The 15,776-nt window shown below is 53.0% G+C and overlaps 7 protein-coding genes and 1 non-coding gene across 8 annotated transcripts; 4 read left to right on the forward strand and 4 right to left on the reverse strand.

Moving 5' to 3' along the window:
- Positions 1 to 1,803: 1,803 nt before the first annotated feature.
- On the forward strand, positions 1,804 to 2,949 carry CLUP02_01360 (short-chain dehydrogenase; the record flags this gene model as incomplete). Its single annotated transcript, XM_049280401.1, has 3 exons — positions 1,804 to 2,185; positions 2,251 to 2,319; positions 2,384 to 2,949. 3 exons carry the CDS (start codon positions 1,804 to 1,806, stop codon positions 2,947 to 2,949), a joined length of 1,017 nt encoding a protein of 338 aa, XP_049136358.1.
- A 461-nt stretch (positions 2,950 to 3,410) lies between these two features.
- Positions 3,411 to 4,628, reverse strand: CLUP02_01361 (origin recognition complex subunit 6; the record flags this gene model as incomplete). Its single annotated transcript, XM_049280402.1, has 2 exons — positions 3,411 to 4,380; positions 4,447 to 4,628. The coding sequence occupies 2 exons, from the start codon at positions 4,626 to 4,628 to the stop codon at positions 3,411 to 3,413; spliced, it is 1,152 nt and encodes a 383-aa protein (XP_049136359.1).
- Positions 4,629 to 5,468: 840 nt separating this feature from the next.
- Positions 5,469 to 6,236, forward strand: CLUP02_01362 (uncharacterized protein; the record flags this gene model as incomplete). The annotated part of the gene is made up of 3 exons (XM_049280403.1): positions 5,469 to 5,592; positions 5,683 to 6,001; positions 6,074 to 6,236. 3 exons carry the CDS (start codon positions 5,469 to 5,471, stop codon positions 6,234 to 6,236), a joined length of 606 nt encoding a protein of 201 aa, XP_049136360.1.
- Positions 6,237 to 6,334: 98 nt separating this feature from the next.
- CLUP02_01363 (tRNA wybutosine-synthesizing protein) lies at positions 6,335 to 7,588 on the reverse strand (the record flags this gene model as incomplete). Its single annotated transcript, XM_049280404.1, has 1 exon — positions 6,335 to 7,588. The coding sequence occupies one exon, from the start codon at positions 7,586 to 7,588 to the stop codon at positions 6,335 to 6,337; it is 1,254 nt and encodes a 417-aa protein (XP_049136361.1).
- A 328-nt stretch (positions 7,589 to 7,916) lies between these two features.
- CLUP02_01364 (RNAse P Rpr2/Rpp21/SNM1 subunit domain-containing protein) lies at positions 7,917 to 8,504 on the forward strand (the record flags this gene model as incomplete). The annotated part of the gene is made up of 1 exon (XM_049280405.1): positions 7,917 to 8,504. The coding sequence occupies one exon, from the start codon at positions 7,917 to 7,919 to the stop codon at positions 8,502 to 8,504; it is 588 nt and encodes a 195-aa protein (XP_049136362.1).
- A 398-nt stretch (positions 8,505 to 8,902) lies between these two features.
- CLUP02_01365 (ZPR1 zinc-finger domain-containing protein) lies at positions 8,903 to 10,405 on the forward strand (the record flags this gene model as incomplete). The annotated part of the gene is made up of 2 exons (XM_049280406.1): positions 8,903 to 9,031; positions 9,086 to 10,405. 2 exons carry the CDS (start codon positions 8,903 to 8,905, stop codon positions 10,403 to 10,405), a joined length of 1,449 nt encoding a protein of 482 aa, XP_049136363.1.
- A 54-nt stretch (positions 10,406 to 10,459) lies between these two features.
- On the reverse strand, positions 10,460 to 12,379 carry CLUP02_01366 (uncharacterized protein; the record flags this gene model as incomplete). The annotated part of the gene is made up of 13 exons (XM_049280407.1): positions 10,460 to 10,746; positions 10,802 to 10,954; positions 11,013 to 11,148; positions 11,203 to 11,266; positions 11,341 to 11,451; positions 11,495 to 11,511; positions 11,567 to 11,604; positions 11,754 to 11,776; positions 11,849 to 11,909; positions 12,003 to 12,025; positions 12,091 to 12,146; positions 12,214 to 12,244; positions 12,354 to 12,379. The coding sequence occupies 13 exons, from the start codon at positions 12,377 to 12,379 to the stop codon at positions 10,460 to 10,462; spliced, it is 1,026 nt and encodes a 341-aa protein (XP_049136364.1).
- Positions 12,380 to 12,998: 619 nt separating this feature from the next.
- Positions 12,999 to 13,096, reverse strand: CLUP02_tRNA028. Its single transcript has one exon. It is a non-coding gene; the product is annotated as a tRNA-Leu (tRNA).
- Between the last annotated feature and the right edge of the window lie 2,680 nt (positions 13,097 to 15,776).

Consider the following 15,776-nt stretch of genomic DNA (forward strand, 5'->3'; position numbering starts at 1 on the left):
AGAGGATTTCTAGGCGAACACCTTCAACATGAGCAACCTAACTCAAAGCCGTACCTATACCATCCTCCCCTAGTACCTTATTCATCGATATGTAGTTTCGTATCTGAACACACGCATTTAATGTACTAAATTATTCACCAAGACCAGGACATTTCTCTTGTCAACTTCCAAGGTGCTTCCTGGCTGGTAACGTCATGAACCGAGTAAGCACTTGTGATAACGTGGAGATTAACAGCCGCGGTGGTGTTTCAATCTTTTCATGACGCGACTCGCATGTCATGAACAGCGACAAAATCTAGTCGACATGTCTTGCTCATCGTGCTCTATTTTCGGATTACCAGTATTCGTCTTCCTCAGCTTCATCTCGCTACCGGTCTCTTCCGGTCTAGGCGAGAAAATTTCGCTCTGTACATAAGCACGTATAAGCTGTTCACCTGCTTCGTCTATCCGTATCATCCGTATAGCTCCTCAGCTCACCCACCCTGGAAGGCTACCTTGGGAATGGCTCCATGGTCCCTGGAAATTTGGGGGCACTGAAGCTTCGCCATGCCCTGCACAGCCCTGGGCACCCCGGACTTACGAACAACCTCAAAAGGTGTAGGGTCCATAAGAGCGGGGAGCAGGGGTGAGCTTCCCAAAAGCTGCCCGCCCGCCCCCGGGTTCCAATCACAGACGACACCGGCCCTCGGTATCGATCCGAGTTTCGAACTTCAGGACCTGACTTGCTGGCTCTGTCCCGGACCTCAGGCTCGGGTAGTCAGCACACCTTAATAATCATCAGACTGAATCTGCGGCACGGGCTCTCGATGCGTCATCTTGGGTCTGGACATGGGATGGACGAGGTTATTTTGCTTGTGATGAGGTGCTTGATGCCTCTCGGGCGGGTGTGGGTCGAGATGCACGTGCCGTCTGCCCCGAGACCTTAATCCCGCCATCACGTGCTTCCATTGCTGGATATCTCTTTGAGACTCCCACTAATGTGCCTTACGTAAGGCAGGTTGTCATCGCCATCTTATCGCCTAATTCCGGCCTGATTACGTATTCGTCCCTTACCTTAGTCAACTTCAATCCCGCGTCGGTCTTAATTCTGTCCGCATCCTGCAATGATGCCCACATTTGCGGACTCGCGGGGTGTTATGTAATGCGGACCTTTGTCCGCACGACTGTCCGTCAGGAGCTTGCAGCCAAGTCGACAGAGCCTAGCTGTTGAAATGTTTGGTCGTTACCTAACGACGGAACGTGGAGTACGGGTATCAGGCTCGGAAATCAAGGTGCTAGGAAGTATCGACTACATAGAACCGTATGGGAAGTGCTCAACAATGCTCTTATTCTCAAGTTGTGAGCAAAGAGCCACGATGAATTTCTGGTTCTCCAGAAGACAAAATCTACAACTACTTCTGGTGCATCAATAGCAATCCCACCGGGAACTTGAAAGAAGGTGGGCATCGATGCCACTAAACTTTAATTCTAAAATCCAGAAATTCCCCTAGCAAATGCGGCTTTAAGGTCATTAGCTCCAGACATTCCGCATCCCATGCGGTCAGTGCGGCCGCGTCGGCCGCATCCCCATGAGACATCGTCATGTAACTAACTTCAAGACATGGGGTTGACGAAGTAAATAAATACTGGACGAAACCTCCCATCACCTCGAATTATAATCATCATCACCATCAGTCAGTTTAACAAGAACGCACAGAAGAACCATAAACTCCAACAAACAACCTACTCCACAATCACGAAGAAGACGTATAAGTCCACAGCTACAAATCACAAGAATACACCCTTCTGTCGAAAAAAGCAACCATGTCCATCCTCGCACCCTACGCCGAACAACACAAGGACACCTCCGGTCCCAACGACAGCCGCCCCACGGGAGTCCAAATTGTTGAAGACCAAGGCCTCGTCGGAAAGTGGACCGATAAAGTCGTCATCGTCACCGGCTGCTCCCCCGGCGGCCTCGGCCCCGAAACCGCTAGGGCCTTTCACGTCGCCGGCGCCGACGTCTACATCACCGTCCGCGACGTTGCCAAGGGCGAGGAGGTCGCCAAGGATATTCTCTCGGATGGCAAGCCCGGCAAGGTCGAGGTCATCAAGTTGGACCTCGGATCTCTCGAGAGCGTGAGGGAGGGCGCCAAGGCGTTCTTGGCAAAGTCGGACAAGCTGAATGTCATTGTGAACAATGCTGGTATGTGATATTTGAGGAGGGGACGGGTGAAAAGGGGTCTCGGCATGAGCTAATGTAACGAGCAGGAGTCATGGCCTGCCCCAAGGGGAAGACCGTAGACGGATTCGAAACCCAATTCGGCACAAACCACCTCGGTAGGCACTTCAACTCACGATGCCAACAGAGGGGACTCCAATTCCACTAACACCCAAAATCCAGGCCACTTCCTCCTCTTCCAACTCCTCAAGTCAACCCTCCTCGCCTCCTCGACACCAACCTTCAACTCCCGCGTCATCTCCGTCTCCTCCTCGGGCCACCGCGGCGGCCGCATCCAATTCGAAGACTTCAACTTTGACCACACTGTAGAGTACCACCCCTGGGCGGGCTACGGCCAGGCCAAGCTCGCCAACATCCTCTTCGCCAACGAGCTCGACCGCCGCTACGGCGCCCGCGGCCTCCACGCCCTCAGCCTCATGCCGGGCGGCATCGAGACGCCCCTCCAGCGCCACCAGCCCGAGATCACCGAGATGATCAAGGACCCGGCCGTCCACAAGGTCATGAAGAGCCCCGCGCAGGGGGCCGCCACCTCCGTCTGGGCTGCCGTCGCCAAGGAGTGGGAGGGCAAGGGCGGCAAGTACCTCGAGGATTGTGCCGAGGCGGAGGCGGTGAAGCCCGATGCTGGGATGCTTGCTCCGGGGTACGCGCCGGCGGCGTTTGACCCCGAGGCGGAGAAGAGGTTGTGGGTTGAGAGTTTGAAGATGGTTGGGCTCGAGGACGATCAGTGATTCTTGGCCTGGGGGTGGAAAGGGGGAAGAAGTTCTTTGTGATGATGCTCATGACGATGGTTTGAAAAAGAAGTAGCATGCACATATCGTTTATAGAATTTGAAGTTTTCACTCTGTACTTCGCGCTGCCACTGAGAACTTTGGGTATTCCAGGTTGAAATCGCGTGAACGATTCGCTTGAGAGAGTTGGGTTTACTCCGACGATCGAAGCTAGAGTTTCAGTCCTACAACATGGGCTAACAACATAGGCATGACTTTTAGGGAGCAATGAGAGGGTAGGTTGACCCCCTGGGGAGCTTCATCAGTGCTCCGTGGAGTTGTAGAAGGGCTTCCGCGAAAGGGTCGTGATAGTCACAGCAACAGTGATCGATAATAGCCTCATATGACAAAGTGCCTCCCAGTCTAGGCATTTCCCTTGGATCTTCGTCGTGGTATTTGATATCCTTCTCATCCCCCCCCCCTTAGCCATCTACCTCCATGGCATCACCATTTTCCTCCTCCATCAAGTCTATCCTCCTCAGGATACTCTCCTTCCATATTCTATAATCCCTACGCTTCTTCTCGCTCAAGAAATCATACCGCTCCAGAAACATTGTGTCCGCCCCGCGTACAGGCGCCTTGTACGCACCCGCATTATCCCCTCCCCGACCATGGCTATCAGCAATCACATGGCCCGCCTCAATCACATCCCCCAAACTACGATACCAATCCGCGTCCAACCATCCCCGCTCCGAGACCTCCTTCACCGCAGCATCAAAGTCCTTGCTCTTGACCGGCGCCCACCCCTCCCACGCCTCATCCTCGTCCAACCCGCGCGCATCAACTTCCTCCCTCGCCTTGGCCAAAAGCTCCAGCACCTGCTTCCGTGCAGGGACGTAGTTCTCCCGATCCACATCCTCCCCCGTCGCCAGCTTCCGGACCTGCTGCGCCACAAAGAAATACACGGCGCCGCACAGCGCGGCCAGGTTCTCCCGCACCCAGGCGTCACGCGTCCGCAGCCCGCCGGGGACGACGACGTACTCCATGCCAGCCAGCATCGTCGGTGCCAGGTGCTTCTGGTTAGTTTCCCTGCACATGAGGCGGATCGTCGGCTGGATCCAAAAGTGGAGGCCCGACTTGTCGGACGGGTAGGCGACTTTGCCTGTGGATTTCGTCGGGGTGTTGGGGACGCTGCCGTTTGCCACCGAGTTGCCGCCGGTTCGGAACTGCGCGAGGGATCTGTCCTTTGTCGGGGTCGGGCGGTGTGGTGTCCTGACGGGGGAGTCGACGCCGTGGCGTTGCCTGTTGCGCGGGGTGCCGTTCTTGCCTGGGGTGCGGTTGAGGGCTGTGTTGGGGAGGATGTTGTCGAGGTGGCTGTAGAGGCGCTTGTAGATTCGAGGGGGAATTGGCGGTCGGGGTTCGATTGGGGGGAGGTCTAGGCTGATTTTGAGTCTGGCAGAGTGCGTGTGTTAGTATCTCCCTCGAGCAGAAGGGGGTTGTGCTTGGGTGTGAGCTTACCTATCGCAGGCGATGTGAGCGCATGCGTATAGCCGCCCGATTTCCTCGTCTGCTTTTAATGTGCTTGCTCGGTGTCTTGACTGTGCTAGTAAGGACCCCGCGAGTTCTACCAGGGAAGGCGGCAGAGCTAAGCCGTGAGTTGGCATCAGCGAGAGGAGCGTTTGTTCTATGGATCGATTCATTGTGAGGAGTGAGATTGTATAGGTTGAAGAACTTTTGGCGCAAGACGCGTCGAGGCGCGTAGGAGCTGGATATCAGCCCTGAGACTCTTGGCACGCTGCTTTATGCGCGGCTGCCTCAATTGGTGTTCGCTGCGTTTCTCTTTTCTTCCTATGCTGGCGGGCAAGGTCGGAGTTGGTTCTTGGCGTCAAGTGTCAAGCTGGAGAAGAAAAGGGTTCGGGAGCTGAGGTGGTGTTGAGAATGGGTTTGTTGCGTCACCGAGGCACCCAAGCTTAATTGGCACGCCGCGACCCCGGGTCTAGAATGTTTAAGCCCCGTGGCCCCCCCGCGGGCCCCTGTCAATCGCCGATCTGTGCGTCTGCCGCTCCCCAAAGGCTAAGTAAGGGACGGAAGTGTGGGAGTGTATGAGGCTCCGAAGGCAATCCCCTGAATTGGCCATGGCGGAACGCCACCTGTTCCTGTGAATATTCCCATTCCCCCGTTCCTGGTTCTCCATTCCCCATTCCAGTCCACCGTGTTCTCCTTAGCAATCCGACACCGCAAAGTTCCCGCCTTGGCCTAGCTATTTTTCAGCCTTTTTTTTTTCTTAATTGAACCTTGATTTAAGTTAGGTACTTAGATACCGTACCCATCGATCTGCCCCCCAAAAACCTTCCATTGGTGGCTCTTTGTTCAACTTCAGCGGCGCCTAGCTCCCATTGTGTACCTCATTCAAGAGTGTCTGACCTTTTGTCTGCAATTGTTACACGTGTCGTCAACGATCAGCAAACTTGCGTCTCCATCTCGTTAACACGGAAAGCAAACTCCCAATCCGACAAGTACCTCCAGCGATCATACCCGCGATGCACACCGTATACCTCGCCGCTCTGGCACTCGCCAGCCGCGCTCTCGCCCACGGCGGCGGCGACCACAGCCAGAAACCCATAGTCGATGAAAACGCCGATTGGATGACGAAGCACATGGCTGGTATGCAAGAGTTACAGAATCCTAGAGATATCCGAAAAAGTATATGCGCGACTGGGTTTGCTGACTGATAATTCTTCCGTCCATCTACAGAGGAGCACCACATGGAAGGCTGGGACTCGGCCTCCTTCTTCACCCTGCACGACTACAATAGCGACGGCGTCTGGCAAGGCGACGAGATCCTCCGCACATACGGCCTCTTTGACGAGACGAATCACCACGTCTCCGAGGAGAAGCGCTTCGACATCCTCCACGACCTCATGGAGCTGCTTGATACGAACCACGACGGCAACGTCAACCGCTCCGAGTGGGACGCCTTCATCGCCAGCGGCAAGACGCTTCCCGACGTCGGCATGGGTCCGGGACACCACGGTGACGACGAGTACGAGTACGAGATTCACCACTGGGAGAAGTAAGTCATTTGCTGCGGTCCCAATCAACATAGAGGAAGAATAAGGAGCTGACGGGAACCCGCCTCATCTAGGTACCATGACGAAAACACCAAGCTCGAAGACCTAACCCACCCCGAAGATATCGAACATTTCAAGAAGCATGAGGCGATGGAGGACGCGCAGGATAGGCAAGAGCAGCTCGACCACATGGCCGTCGTGGAGGAGAACATTCCGCAAAAGTTCCGTCGGTCATAGCCGCTTCGGATCCTTCTGGGCCGGGGCCGGGGATGATGAATACATAAGGCAGGACAGGATATGACGACGTCGACGAGAAAGAGAGATTCATGAAACGATCATGTAACACTACTAGATCTTGTAATATGTACATCAAAGACGCAGTGCCATACATCGGGCGCGTACGTCTTGACTAATTCGACATGCTCGACCGTCGCGGCTCGCCCGCCGCCGTTTGCCGTTTCCGCCCAACCGTCGTAAAGGCGTTGGATCTGTGCGCGCCGCGATTCAATCTCATGGACGCCGACGTTCTCGTGGAGATGGAGCCAGCAGTCGTTCTCGCACCCCGCGGTGATGTCCCAGGCCGGTCGCCACGTAGGCTCGCTGGTGGGGAGAAGGCCGCCGTTGATATGTAGGATGTCGACTGCCGTGCCCGACGCCCGCATATCGCCTATCCTAGGCCTGGCTTGCTGGTTATCCTGGAGGAAGATTGTGATTTGCTCGTCGCCCGTGAAGAGTCGTGCAGCTGGTAGATTCATGTCTTTTCCTTGGACAACTTTGACTCGCCAGCCATTGGCAACGGCACCGCGGCGGAGCGCTTCGACGCTCCATGGGTTGAGTTCCCAGCAGACGACCTTCAGTCCCAGCTTTGCGTAGGAGAAGGTGAAGTAGCCGATGCCTGCGTACATGTCCACCGCCCAATAGTTCTTGAGAGCAGGTGCTAGTACTTGACGGCGAGGAAACGTGGTGTCTGGACTGGCTTGGCTATGAAAGTCGAGGAGGCGCGTCTTCTCTTTGATGTTACCCCGGCTGAACATGGTCCATCGAGGAGCCCATGTTTGATGTATGCCGTTTTGCTTGGTCGACACCCAGAAAGCTCCCTCAAAATCTTGGGGCGAGGGGTTGGCGGGGTTATTGGAGGGGCCAAAGTCGCCATGGAGGATCTTGAGCCCGCTTGGTGTTCGCAGGATGTTCTCGTTCTTTTCCAAAGCCGAACCATACGAACCTGTGTCTGTTTGTAGAGGGATGCCTTCATTGACGGCGAGATGCGTCAGAGTTGTTGAGCCGGTCTTGGAGACGTCTCGAAGGATTGTTTCCCACAGGTGATGGATTTCATCTTCGCTGACGTCTGGGTGGTTGAGGATGATTGGCCATGAGCCCTTGCTGAAACTTCCACTAGGGAGTAACAGCATGGGCTCATAGACTGTGAAGCGTTTGGGTGTGTGCTGGTTGAGGAGAGTCTCAAGCTCGTCTTGGCTTTGCCATGGTTGAGTTTGTGGCGGTAATGAGATGAGCCAAGCTCTAGTGGCTGCGGATATTGTGTTTTCAGGCTTGGGTTTTTTACCTCGCGATTTCCCCTTCCCATCGGCCATCATGACTTTGATTTGTGGTTGGAAGTTGTCTAAAGCGAAGTAAGAATACCCTTGGACATTGAAGATCGTGTAATCCTTCACTGAGTGCAGAATGCGACCAAAATCTTTGGTGTTGCGACTCTGTTGGGGCATCAGACTACTTTACAGGGGTCACCACGGCTGCCACCTTGAGGACTGCGCAGAGTACCTAAGTGCTTTGGGAGTGGGGTACCGTCAACCAAACAACCCAAAACCAGCGTACCATACGTTAGGACTCACTTACTCTGTTTTCTTATCGTCACCTTCATTTTTTCTTCCAAACCAAGTTCCTGAGGATCTCAGTAAGAGGATGGACGCCTCAAATTTGCCAGCGCATTTGAGCTATCTTAATGATGCTGCTCATCTCCTCAGGGCGTCCGCCCCCGAGACCTCAGCGTACCTGATGAGCCACCATAACGAGCTCATGTTCATCAACGACGTAGAGCAGAACGACGTTCAACGACAACACATCTGCGGCGCCTGCGGTAACATCATGGTTCCCGGTCAGGGCACTACGCTCAAGCTCGAGACCGAAAAGGCACTGAAGAGGAAGAGACGTAGTGTCACGACTCAAGCATCAAAGACGAAGCTCGAACCTCAGCAGCGGTCTGGCACGCGAAAGCTTTTCAGCTGTGGGAAGTGCAGCCGCATCACCAAGATTTCGTTCCCTGCGCCGCCACCGGCCGTGAGACGCCGGGCCAAAATTGAGCACCGGTCCGCGGCGAAGACGCAACAAGCCACTGTGGCCGAGGCAGCTAAACCGGCCACGTCCAATTCTAGCAGCAAGAAGCGTGCGAAGAACCGCAAGGCAGGGCTGCAGGCTCTTCTTAGCCAAGCCAAGACCTCTTCTTTGGGGGCCAGAAGTCTGAGTCTTGCTGATTTTGGTCGACTGGGCTGAAAAAGGCCTTGTCTATATAGCATTCGCTTCACGAGGCTCACGACATCTGGCCTCTTAGCTAAGATATGGCATCCAGCTCCGTGGTCCTCTATCGGTGGCGGCCATGACAAACCAGCCAGCGGGCGGGCTATTCTCGGGAATATTCTCGAAGGTTTCCTGCCTTGGGAAGAACCCAGGGACCCGCTCAATGACACACATCGGTGCCCGGCCTGCAGGGCCTGCAGCTGCGATTGCCCCTCCAAAAATTTCAAGACCCCGCCATCGCCATCCCACCGAGTTAATCTTGGATCCCCCGCGACCCCGATAACAAAAACCCGACAACGAGACCCCGTCGTTGCGCAATGAAGAGAAAGTACGACAGTTCACAAGAAACACCTACCAACAACAAATCATTCGCCATGGCCGCCCCCGATTCCAAGACGACCCCCAACGAGTTCTTCGAGGCCATCGGCTCCAAGGTCGATGGCGGCGACGACCAGAAGGTTGTCGAGGAGATTGAGTCTCTCTGCATGAACTGCGGAAAGAACGTGAGCATGCGCTGCCTCCCACTTATTTGATTGTCTTACTAACTTGGCGTTCAGGGAAACACCAGACTGCTCCTGACCTCGATCCCCTACTTCCGCGAAATCATCATCATGTCATTTGCCTGCGAAGAGTGCGGCTTCGCCAACAGCGAAGTCCAGCCTGCAGGCTCCATCCAGCCCAAGGGCACACACTACGAGCTCCGCCTGACCGCGATGGACGACTTTGCGCGCCAGGTTGTCAAGTCCGACACGGCGACCGTCAAGTTCATCGAGCTCGACCTCGAGGTGCCCGCCGGCAAGGGCCAGCTTACAAATGTAGAGGGTCTTCTCAGCACAATCATCAACGATCTTGACTTTGGACAGGAAGCGCGCAAGGAGCAGATGCCCGAAGTCTACCCCAAGATTGCCGAGATTATCGAAAAGGGTCGCGCCATGCTCGACGGCAGCTCTTTCCCCTTCCGCGTCACCGTCGACGACCCCGCCGGCAACTCCTTCATCACACCCGACTTGAAGGACGGTGTTGGCAAGTGGGAGAAGCACGAGTACCTTCGCAGCGCCGAGCAGAACGAGGCTCTGGGCATCTCTGCCGCACAGGCCGACGAGCTGGCTGCCGCCGCCAACCCGGGCTTGACCGCCGAGGGCGACATCATTCCCAACGAAGTTTACAGTTTCCCCGCCAGCTGTCCGGGTTGCATGCACTCATGCACAACACACATGAAGATGGTTGACATCCCCCACTTCAAGCAGGTCGTCCTCATGTCGACCGTCTGCGACGAGTGCGGCTACCGCTCCAACGACGTCAAGACCGGTGGTGAGATCCCCGAAAAGGGAGAAAAGATCATCATCAAAGTCAATGGCCAAATCGATCTCGCCCGCGATATCCTCAAGTCTGAGACCTGCGCTCTCGAGTGCCCCGAGCTCAACCTATCAGTCAACCCAGGCACCCTTGGCGGTCGCTTCACCACCATCGAGGGTCTCCTGACTCAGGTCCGCGACGACCTGAAGAGCCAGATCTTCCAAGCCGACGGTGGATCCGGCGGTGACTCTCTTGATCCTGCTGAGAAGTCAAAGTGGACCGCCTTCTTTGACGGTCTCGACGAGGCCATCAGCGGCAACCGCGAGTTCACCGTCATCCTCACCGATCCCCTCGCCAGCAGTTTCGTTCAGCCGCTTGTCGACCCTCCCGCGCCTGACCCATCCATCCAGCGCGAGTACTACGGCCGCACACACGAGGAGGAAGAGGAGCTTGGACTGAACGACATGAAGGTGGAGGGCTACGAGGAGGAGGCTGCCAAGGAGGCCGAGGAGAGGGAAGCGGCCAAGAAGATGGCTGACCTTGACAAACTTTTGGACGCCAACATGGGCAAGAGCTCATAGGACGTGGTGCACGAGGAGAGAGGGATGGGATGAGCGGTATGACGTGTTTGGATTCTAGTCAAGGGAATGTGGGTGCGCAGGGGTTGATAAAAAGAAGTACATGATGATGATACCTATGCATAGACGGCTTATTGAAAATTTTTTGAAGCCTTGAAATTTTTTGACGCGTTTTGTGATTCTTTCTCGTGTCAACTGTCTTTGGTGGGTGTCCACAAGGTGCGCTGGCGAAATCGTACGGCCGTCGATACCCGATGTCGTCCGATGACGCTCGTTGTCTCTTTGACACGTGTATACCTCACCGTGACGATGAGCAACAGAGTCTCGGTAGGGACAAAAGGCCTCTAGGTCATTGTTGCCAGCAAGAGATCGCAGCCTTCAAGGCGTCTAAATACTAACCCGCCGTGTCTGCGCGGATGGACTCGACGCCATCGATTATGCCACTGTTGCCGCAAATCCTGCCGCGCGAATCTTTGATAGTCGGGAGTATCAGGTGCGGAATTTCGGTACCACAATTTCGGTGCGTGGCAAGTAGGGTCAGGTGATCACGAACTCATGGGGGAGATAGAGAAGGGGGAAGAAAAGCGAGGCGATGGAGTTCGATTCGAACCCGTAGCCTCTGTAGGAAAAAAACAAGCAATCCATGGCATTATGTAGGACCGTGAGCCAACATACGATAGAATCGTACCGCTCGGCCATCGACTACAACGGACGGTGCTTGTTAAGAGCTGTTGCGTCTTTGGTGCCTAGAGAGGATTGGGTGAGAGCCGTCCAGTGGCGTGTCGGCCTGAGGAACATACGATGCAGGGTAATGCGTATACTGCAGTATCAATATTGGAATACTCGGTGGGTTTGATGTGAAGACTCCATGGACAGTGAGGATGCATCCACCCTTCGGACTGAGGTGTGCTATACTGCCCGAGTTCAACCTTCAGCACAGGCATGTTTCGGGTGGTTCACTTCCATAAGCCCAAGGTTGAGCTTGGCCTATGCTGGTAAAGGTCGTCGGCGTGAGTTTCCCATGAATTCTGACGGACAAGGGATTTGGACTAGAATAGAGATACCGGTGTCAGTATGCCCTCCTGGCCTCACTGGCCATCGTGATTGGCCTACATAGGGTCCAGCTTTGCAAAATGTGGTCGTTGCAATGGGCAGACCTCATACCATGAGCTCGGAGGAATCGCCTCTGATCATGAAGTTGGCTGGAGAAATGTGATCTGTCGCCGGAGATATTAACCATTGTCAGAGTGCTATATTAGCCTCAAAAGTTTTGTAAATGAAGGTATCAGGTATCGAGGTCCACTACTTTGCAGATCCTCGAAAGGCAGGTTCTTCTCGCTTTATACCTGACTGTGATTATGCCACGCCAGCCGCCTTGTCACATGTTCGCAACATCGAGCTTGTGAAGCTGAGGCTTGCTTTTCAAAGTCCGTGGCTATGACTTACAGACGTATTCCAGTCTGCTTAATCTTTGAGCTGGCGTTCAGTCTATTTCCAAGCATACTATCTGTTTCCTTTGGAGTATGCAATAGGATTGCCCATATGTCAACACATCTCGAGCCTCTATTTCAATAACTACTACTACAGCTTCCTCTAGCACTGCCTTTGCCACTGCCCCTGTCACTATCACTGTCGTCATCAGTAGTCTTTCTGATCGGTTCTTTAAGTGTATTCTCTATATAATATACCTGAAGAGGCTCAGTATGAAGAGGTCCAGTAACATGGAGCCTCTTGCAGAGGCACCCTTTGTTTGTGGTGGGATGTTGATGCGGAATCGGGCACACACCAGAGGCGAGCATCCCCAGATTTACCCAGGGACTCGAAGAAGAGCAAGAGAATTGCCTGGAGGCACTGTTGTCTGAGAAGGCTACAAGCTAAGGTAAGCCATCGAGCCGAAAGAGGCTATTGAGGATCATCAAGGTATGCCGAGTAATATTTTCTGTTCTGAGACTGGATTGGCTCTATGGGTAACTTCATTGTTGTAATTACGTGCAACTTCACTGTCGGTAGCACTTCCTCGTTGGGGACAAACATGCCGTACCAGCATGCCTACCACGATAGAGACGAAAGCGTTGCCTCTTTAGCCAACACCAATGCGACCAAAGCCGCGAAGCAGCGACGAGACGCGTTTACGAGAAGTCGAGTCTTTCATCTTCTTGGGCAACTCCAGCTTGCGAACACCTGAATTAGAGTCGCTGGCATTTACGGCAAAGTACCTTAGATACCTTGATGCACTATAGTAACCAAGCATGACATACACTCATCTGCTGAGGTCTGCGCGGGCAACAATATGACAGTGACCAATGAGACGAAAGACAACTTCACGTTTCATCCTACCCGGTTCGCAGCTGTTGAAATAGCCGCATGGCTTTGCTGTCGGGAATAATGAATGAGTGGGCGGCTAGCCGCATCTTAGGTCTAGGTTCGACGATATGTAAAGTAACCCGGCACCCCCGAGAAACAAGCTGTGCCAAGCAAACACATACTGCTCTGGGCAAGAAAAGAGAATGTAATCGAGGAATGGAAAGGCCTAGCCACCAAAAGTTCACGCAAATCTCCCCATCAGCTGAGATGTCAAAAAGGCAAAAGAATATCATGATAGAGACGAGATTCGAACTCGCGCGGTTTCCCACTGGTGAAGGTAACGATTAGGTAAGCCTAAAACCAGCGCCATAACCACTCGGCCACTCTACCTGATCTGATTTGATGATCCTTGCGGTCAGGAACGTATCTATGTTGGCTGGGGGCCAGTTTTTGATGCGGATGGCTGAGTTCGGACGGTGAGGCGGGGAGTGGTGGGGTTTGCTGACCTTGGTGGCATGGGACGGATGCGCTAGTCCCAATGCGGGTCCGTGTCTATGGGGCCAGTAAGAGGTGCCAGTTGTTTTGCTTTTGAGATGCATTGTTTATGCATATGGTTGTTCAACTGGTGTGACAGCGAGTGCGCGTTACCACCCACCAAGCAAGTCACCACTTTCGAGTACTACGGTATCAGGCCAAAGTTTAACCCCCTTGTCAGGTATCTTCGCCCATGCTTCTCGCGATTACATCAGCAGCATTACTTTCGAGATTCTTGTGCACGTCGAACAAAAATTTGGCCATTGAGAGTCACTGCTTTGCCCTGGTCAGATCCACACTACCTGGTAGGGAGTTTAAACATACCCCTAAGGACCAAGTAAATAAGTGGTTTATGTCTAGCGTGGAGGAAGACGTATCAACAGTGAGAAGAGTCATTCTAGTTTCCTAGAAACTGGAGAGATGTGATCTTGCTGTGGTGGATGTGTTATGCATGCATGGATTATGCCAGCGACGTTCAGCCACACCCTACCAAGAGTATTTCCCTCCTGACAATATCTTCAGCTGCACCAACAGCTTACAGCACGACTTATACCTACCTTAGTTGACCAGCTGCCCTGGCCATATTCGCGATTCCATGACATCAGGAAGCTTTCCAGTACCTTGAGAAGTTGGAGTTTTCCAGATAATCTTTAGGTTTCACATAAGGTTATCGGAACCTTCTTCAGCTTGTTACTTCTCCGCAACGATGAGGTGTTGTCACTCGACGTGATCATCTAGCTGAAGAAACCCCCAGATCTGAGTGTTGGCGGCCGAGCCCGAGATCCGGCGCTCCCCCGGGGTAGCCCGCTTAGCATCGCACACACAACTGAAGCGAGACTTATGTTCATGTCGTGAGCATTCTTCAAGTCCAAAACATCCATAGCATTTCATGACAGCATCACATTGCGATTACACCTTGCTAGCATGGCAACCTCCGGACCGGTCGTTCCCAATGTGGCGCGAAGCCATGGTACTCGGCCCCGAGTGGGGCCAATCCAAATTGGCCAATCATACCGGAGTATGTCGGTAAAAGCGGGATAGCGGCCGATAGCCGACCGGTCTCGTCCACTTCACGGATGCGCAAGTCAACTGTTCTCAAGGCAATGTTTCTGGAGTCATCGAGGACATTCAGATTCCCTTAGACCTAATGGCTCAGCCACAGAAGCTTGTGTACATGTCAAGCTGACGTGCCTTAACAAGCGGCGCTTGTTTACACGGGATACACATTTGACTGACTTTCATTAGACCGGTTTGACACTGTCTGCCTTTACCCAAGGGCGTCGTGATCGCTTCAATTAAAGGCGCGTTATCTCTCTCCGCAAAAAGTAGCCAAGCAACAAGACCGTGCCTTGTCATCGGCCTCGTCCATCCAATATGCCTTACTGAAAGTAGTATCTTAATAACCCCCTCGCATCACAGACGCTATCTTCTATAAGAAACGGCTTAAACTAATTTTATTAACCTTATTATTACTCGATCCTCTATCCTTATCTATAGCCCGTCGCGGGTATTATTTCTCTAATACCTAGTTACGTATAAGTAAGGTATTTTAATAATTTTTATTATATTTATTATTTCTCCTATACTTATTATCTTAACCTTCTTTTCTATCCCTCTTATCCCTCTCGTTCTTCTTATTCCTCTCGTCCCTCTTGCCTCCCGCCCCGCTTATCCCTCCCGCCCCTTTTATCCTTTTTATACTTACTATTCCTACTATCCCTACTATCTTTATTTTTTTATTATCCCCGGCTTTTATTTGTGTATACGGGGAGGTATAATATATTAGTAATGGGTAGCTTTAGTAATAAGGCTAATGGTATAAAGAATAAGTTTGTTAGAAGTTATAATTATAAATATATAGAGACTAAACGCGGAGCACAGCATTGATAGAATGCTGGCGAAAGTAGTGCTACCATAGGTTTATGACTGATAGGGATTTCCGAAGGCTGGCCTCGGCGACCCAAGTTGAGTTTTTGATTCCAAAGAATGTGTATGGCATTGAGTTCGTCACCACTATCACTTGGTCAAAGAACCTCTCAACGCCAGGAGATGGAATCGACCTGATTCAACAATTTCAGCCTAGCCTCATAGGTCTCATGGGGCGCATTCCCTTTCACCCTCGCTCGCAGACCCAGCATGGTGTCGAGGGCGAGTTGGCCAAGGTTTGTACTGCGACTACGATGTAAACCTTCCTGTTTCCCGTCCTCGAACGACCCAGGGAAGTAGAACCCGACGAGAACAGAGAGACTCTGAGAAACGCATGGAAAAGCTCGAAGTGTCGACAGCTATGCGCTAGCATGAACGTTTGAGAGACTGGAGGCATCAACACATCTTTGGCCACTGACATTATATGCATACTGGAGGATGCTCATGAACCAACATTGAAGGCCTTCTTTACTACGCAACGTATCATCAAGCCGACATCCCTTCACCCTCACCCCCCCTCCCATCCTTTCAAGAAGGAAGGGAAATTTGTGTCACCTTGCCTGACGAAAGCCTCCCCTCTTCACCGAAAGATATCATTTGCTGTCCACGT

Source organism: Colletotrichum lupini, chromosome 1 (genome assembly GCF_023278565.1).
Source record: "Colletotrichum lupini chromosome 1, complete sequence".
Lineage (NCBI taxonomy): Eukaryota > Fungi > Ascomycota > Sordariomycetes > Glomerellales > Glomerellaceae > Colletotrichum > Colletotrichum lupini.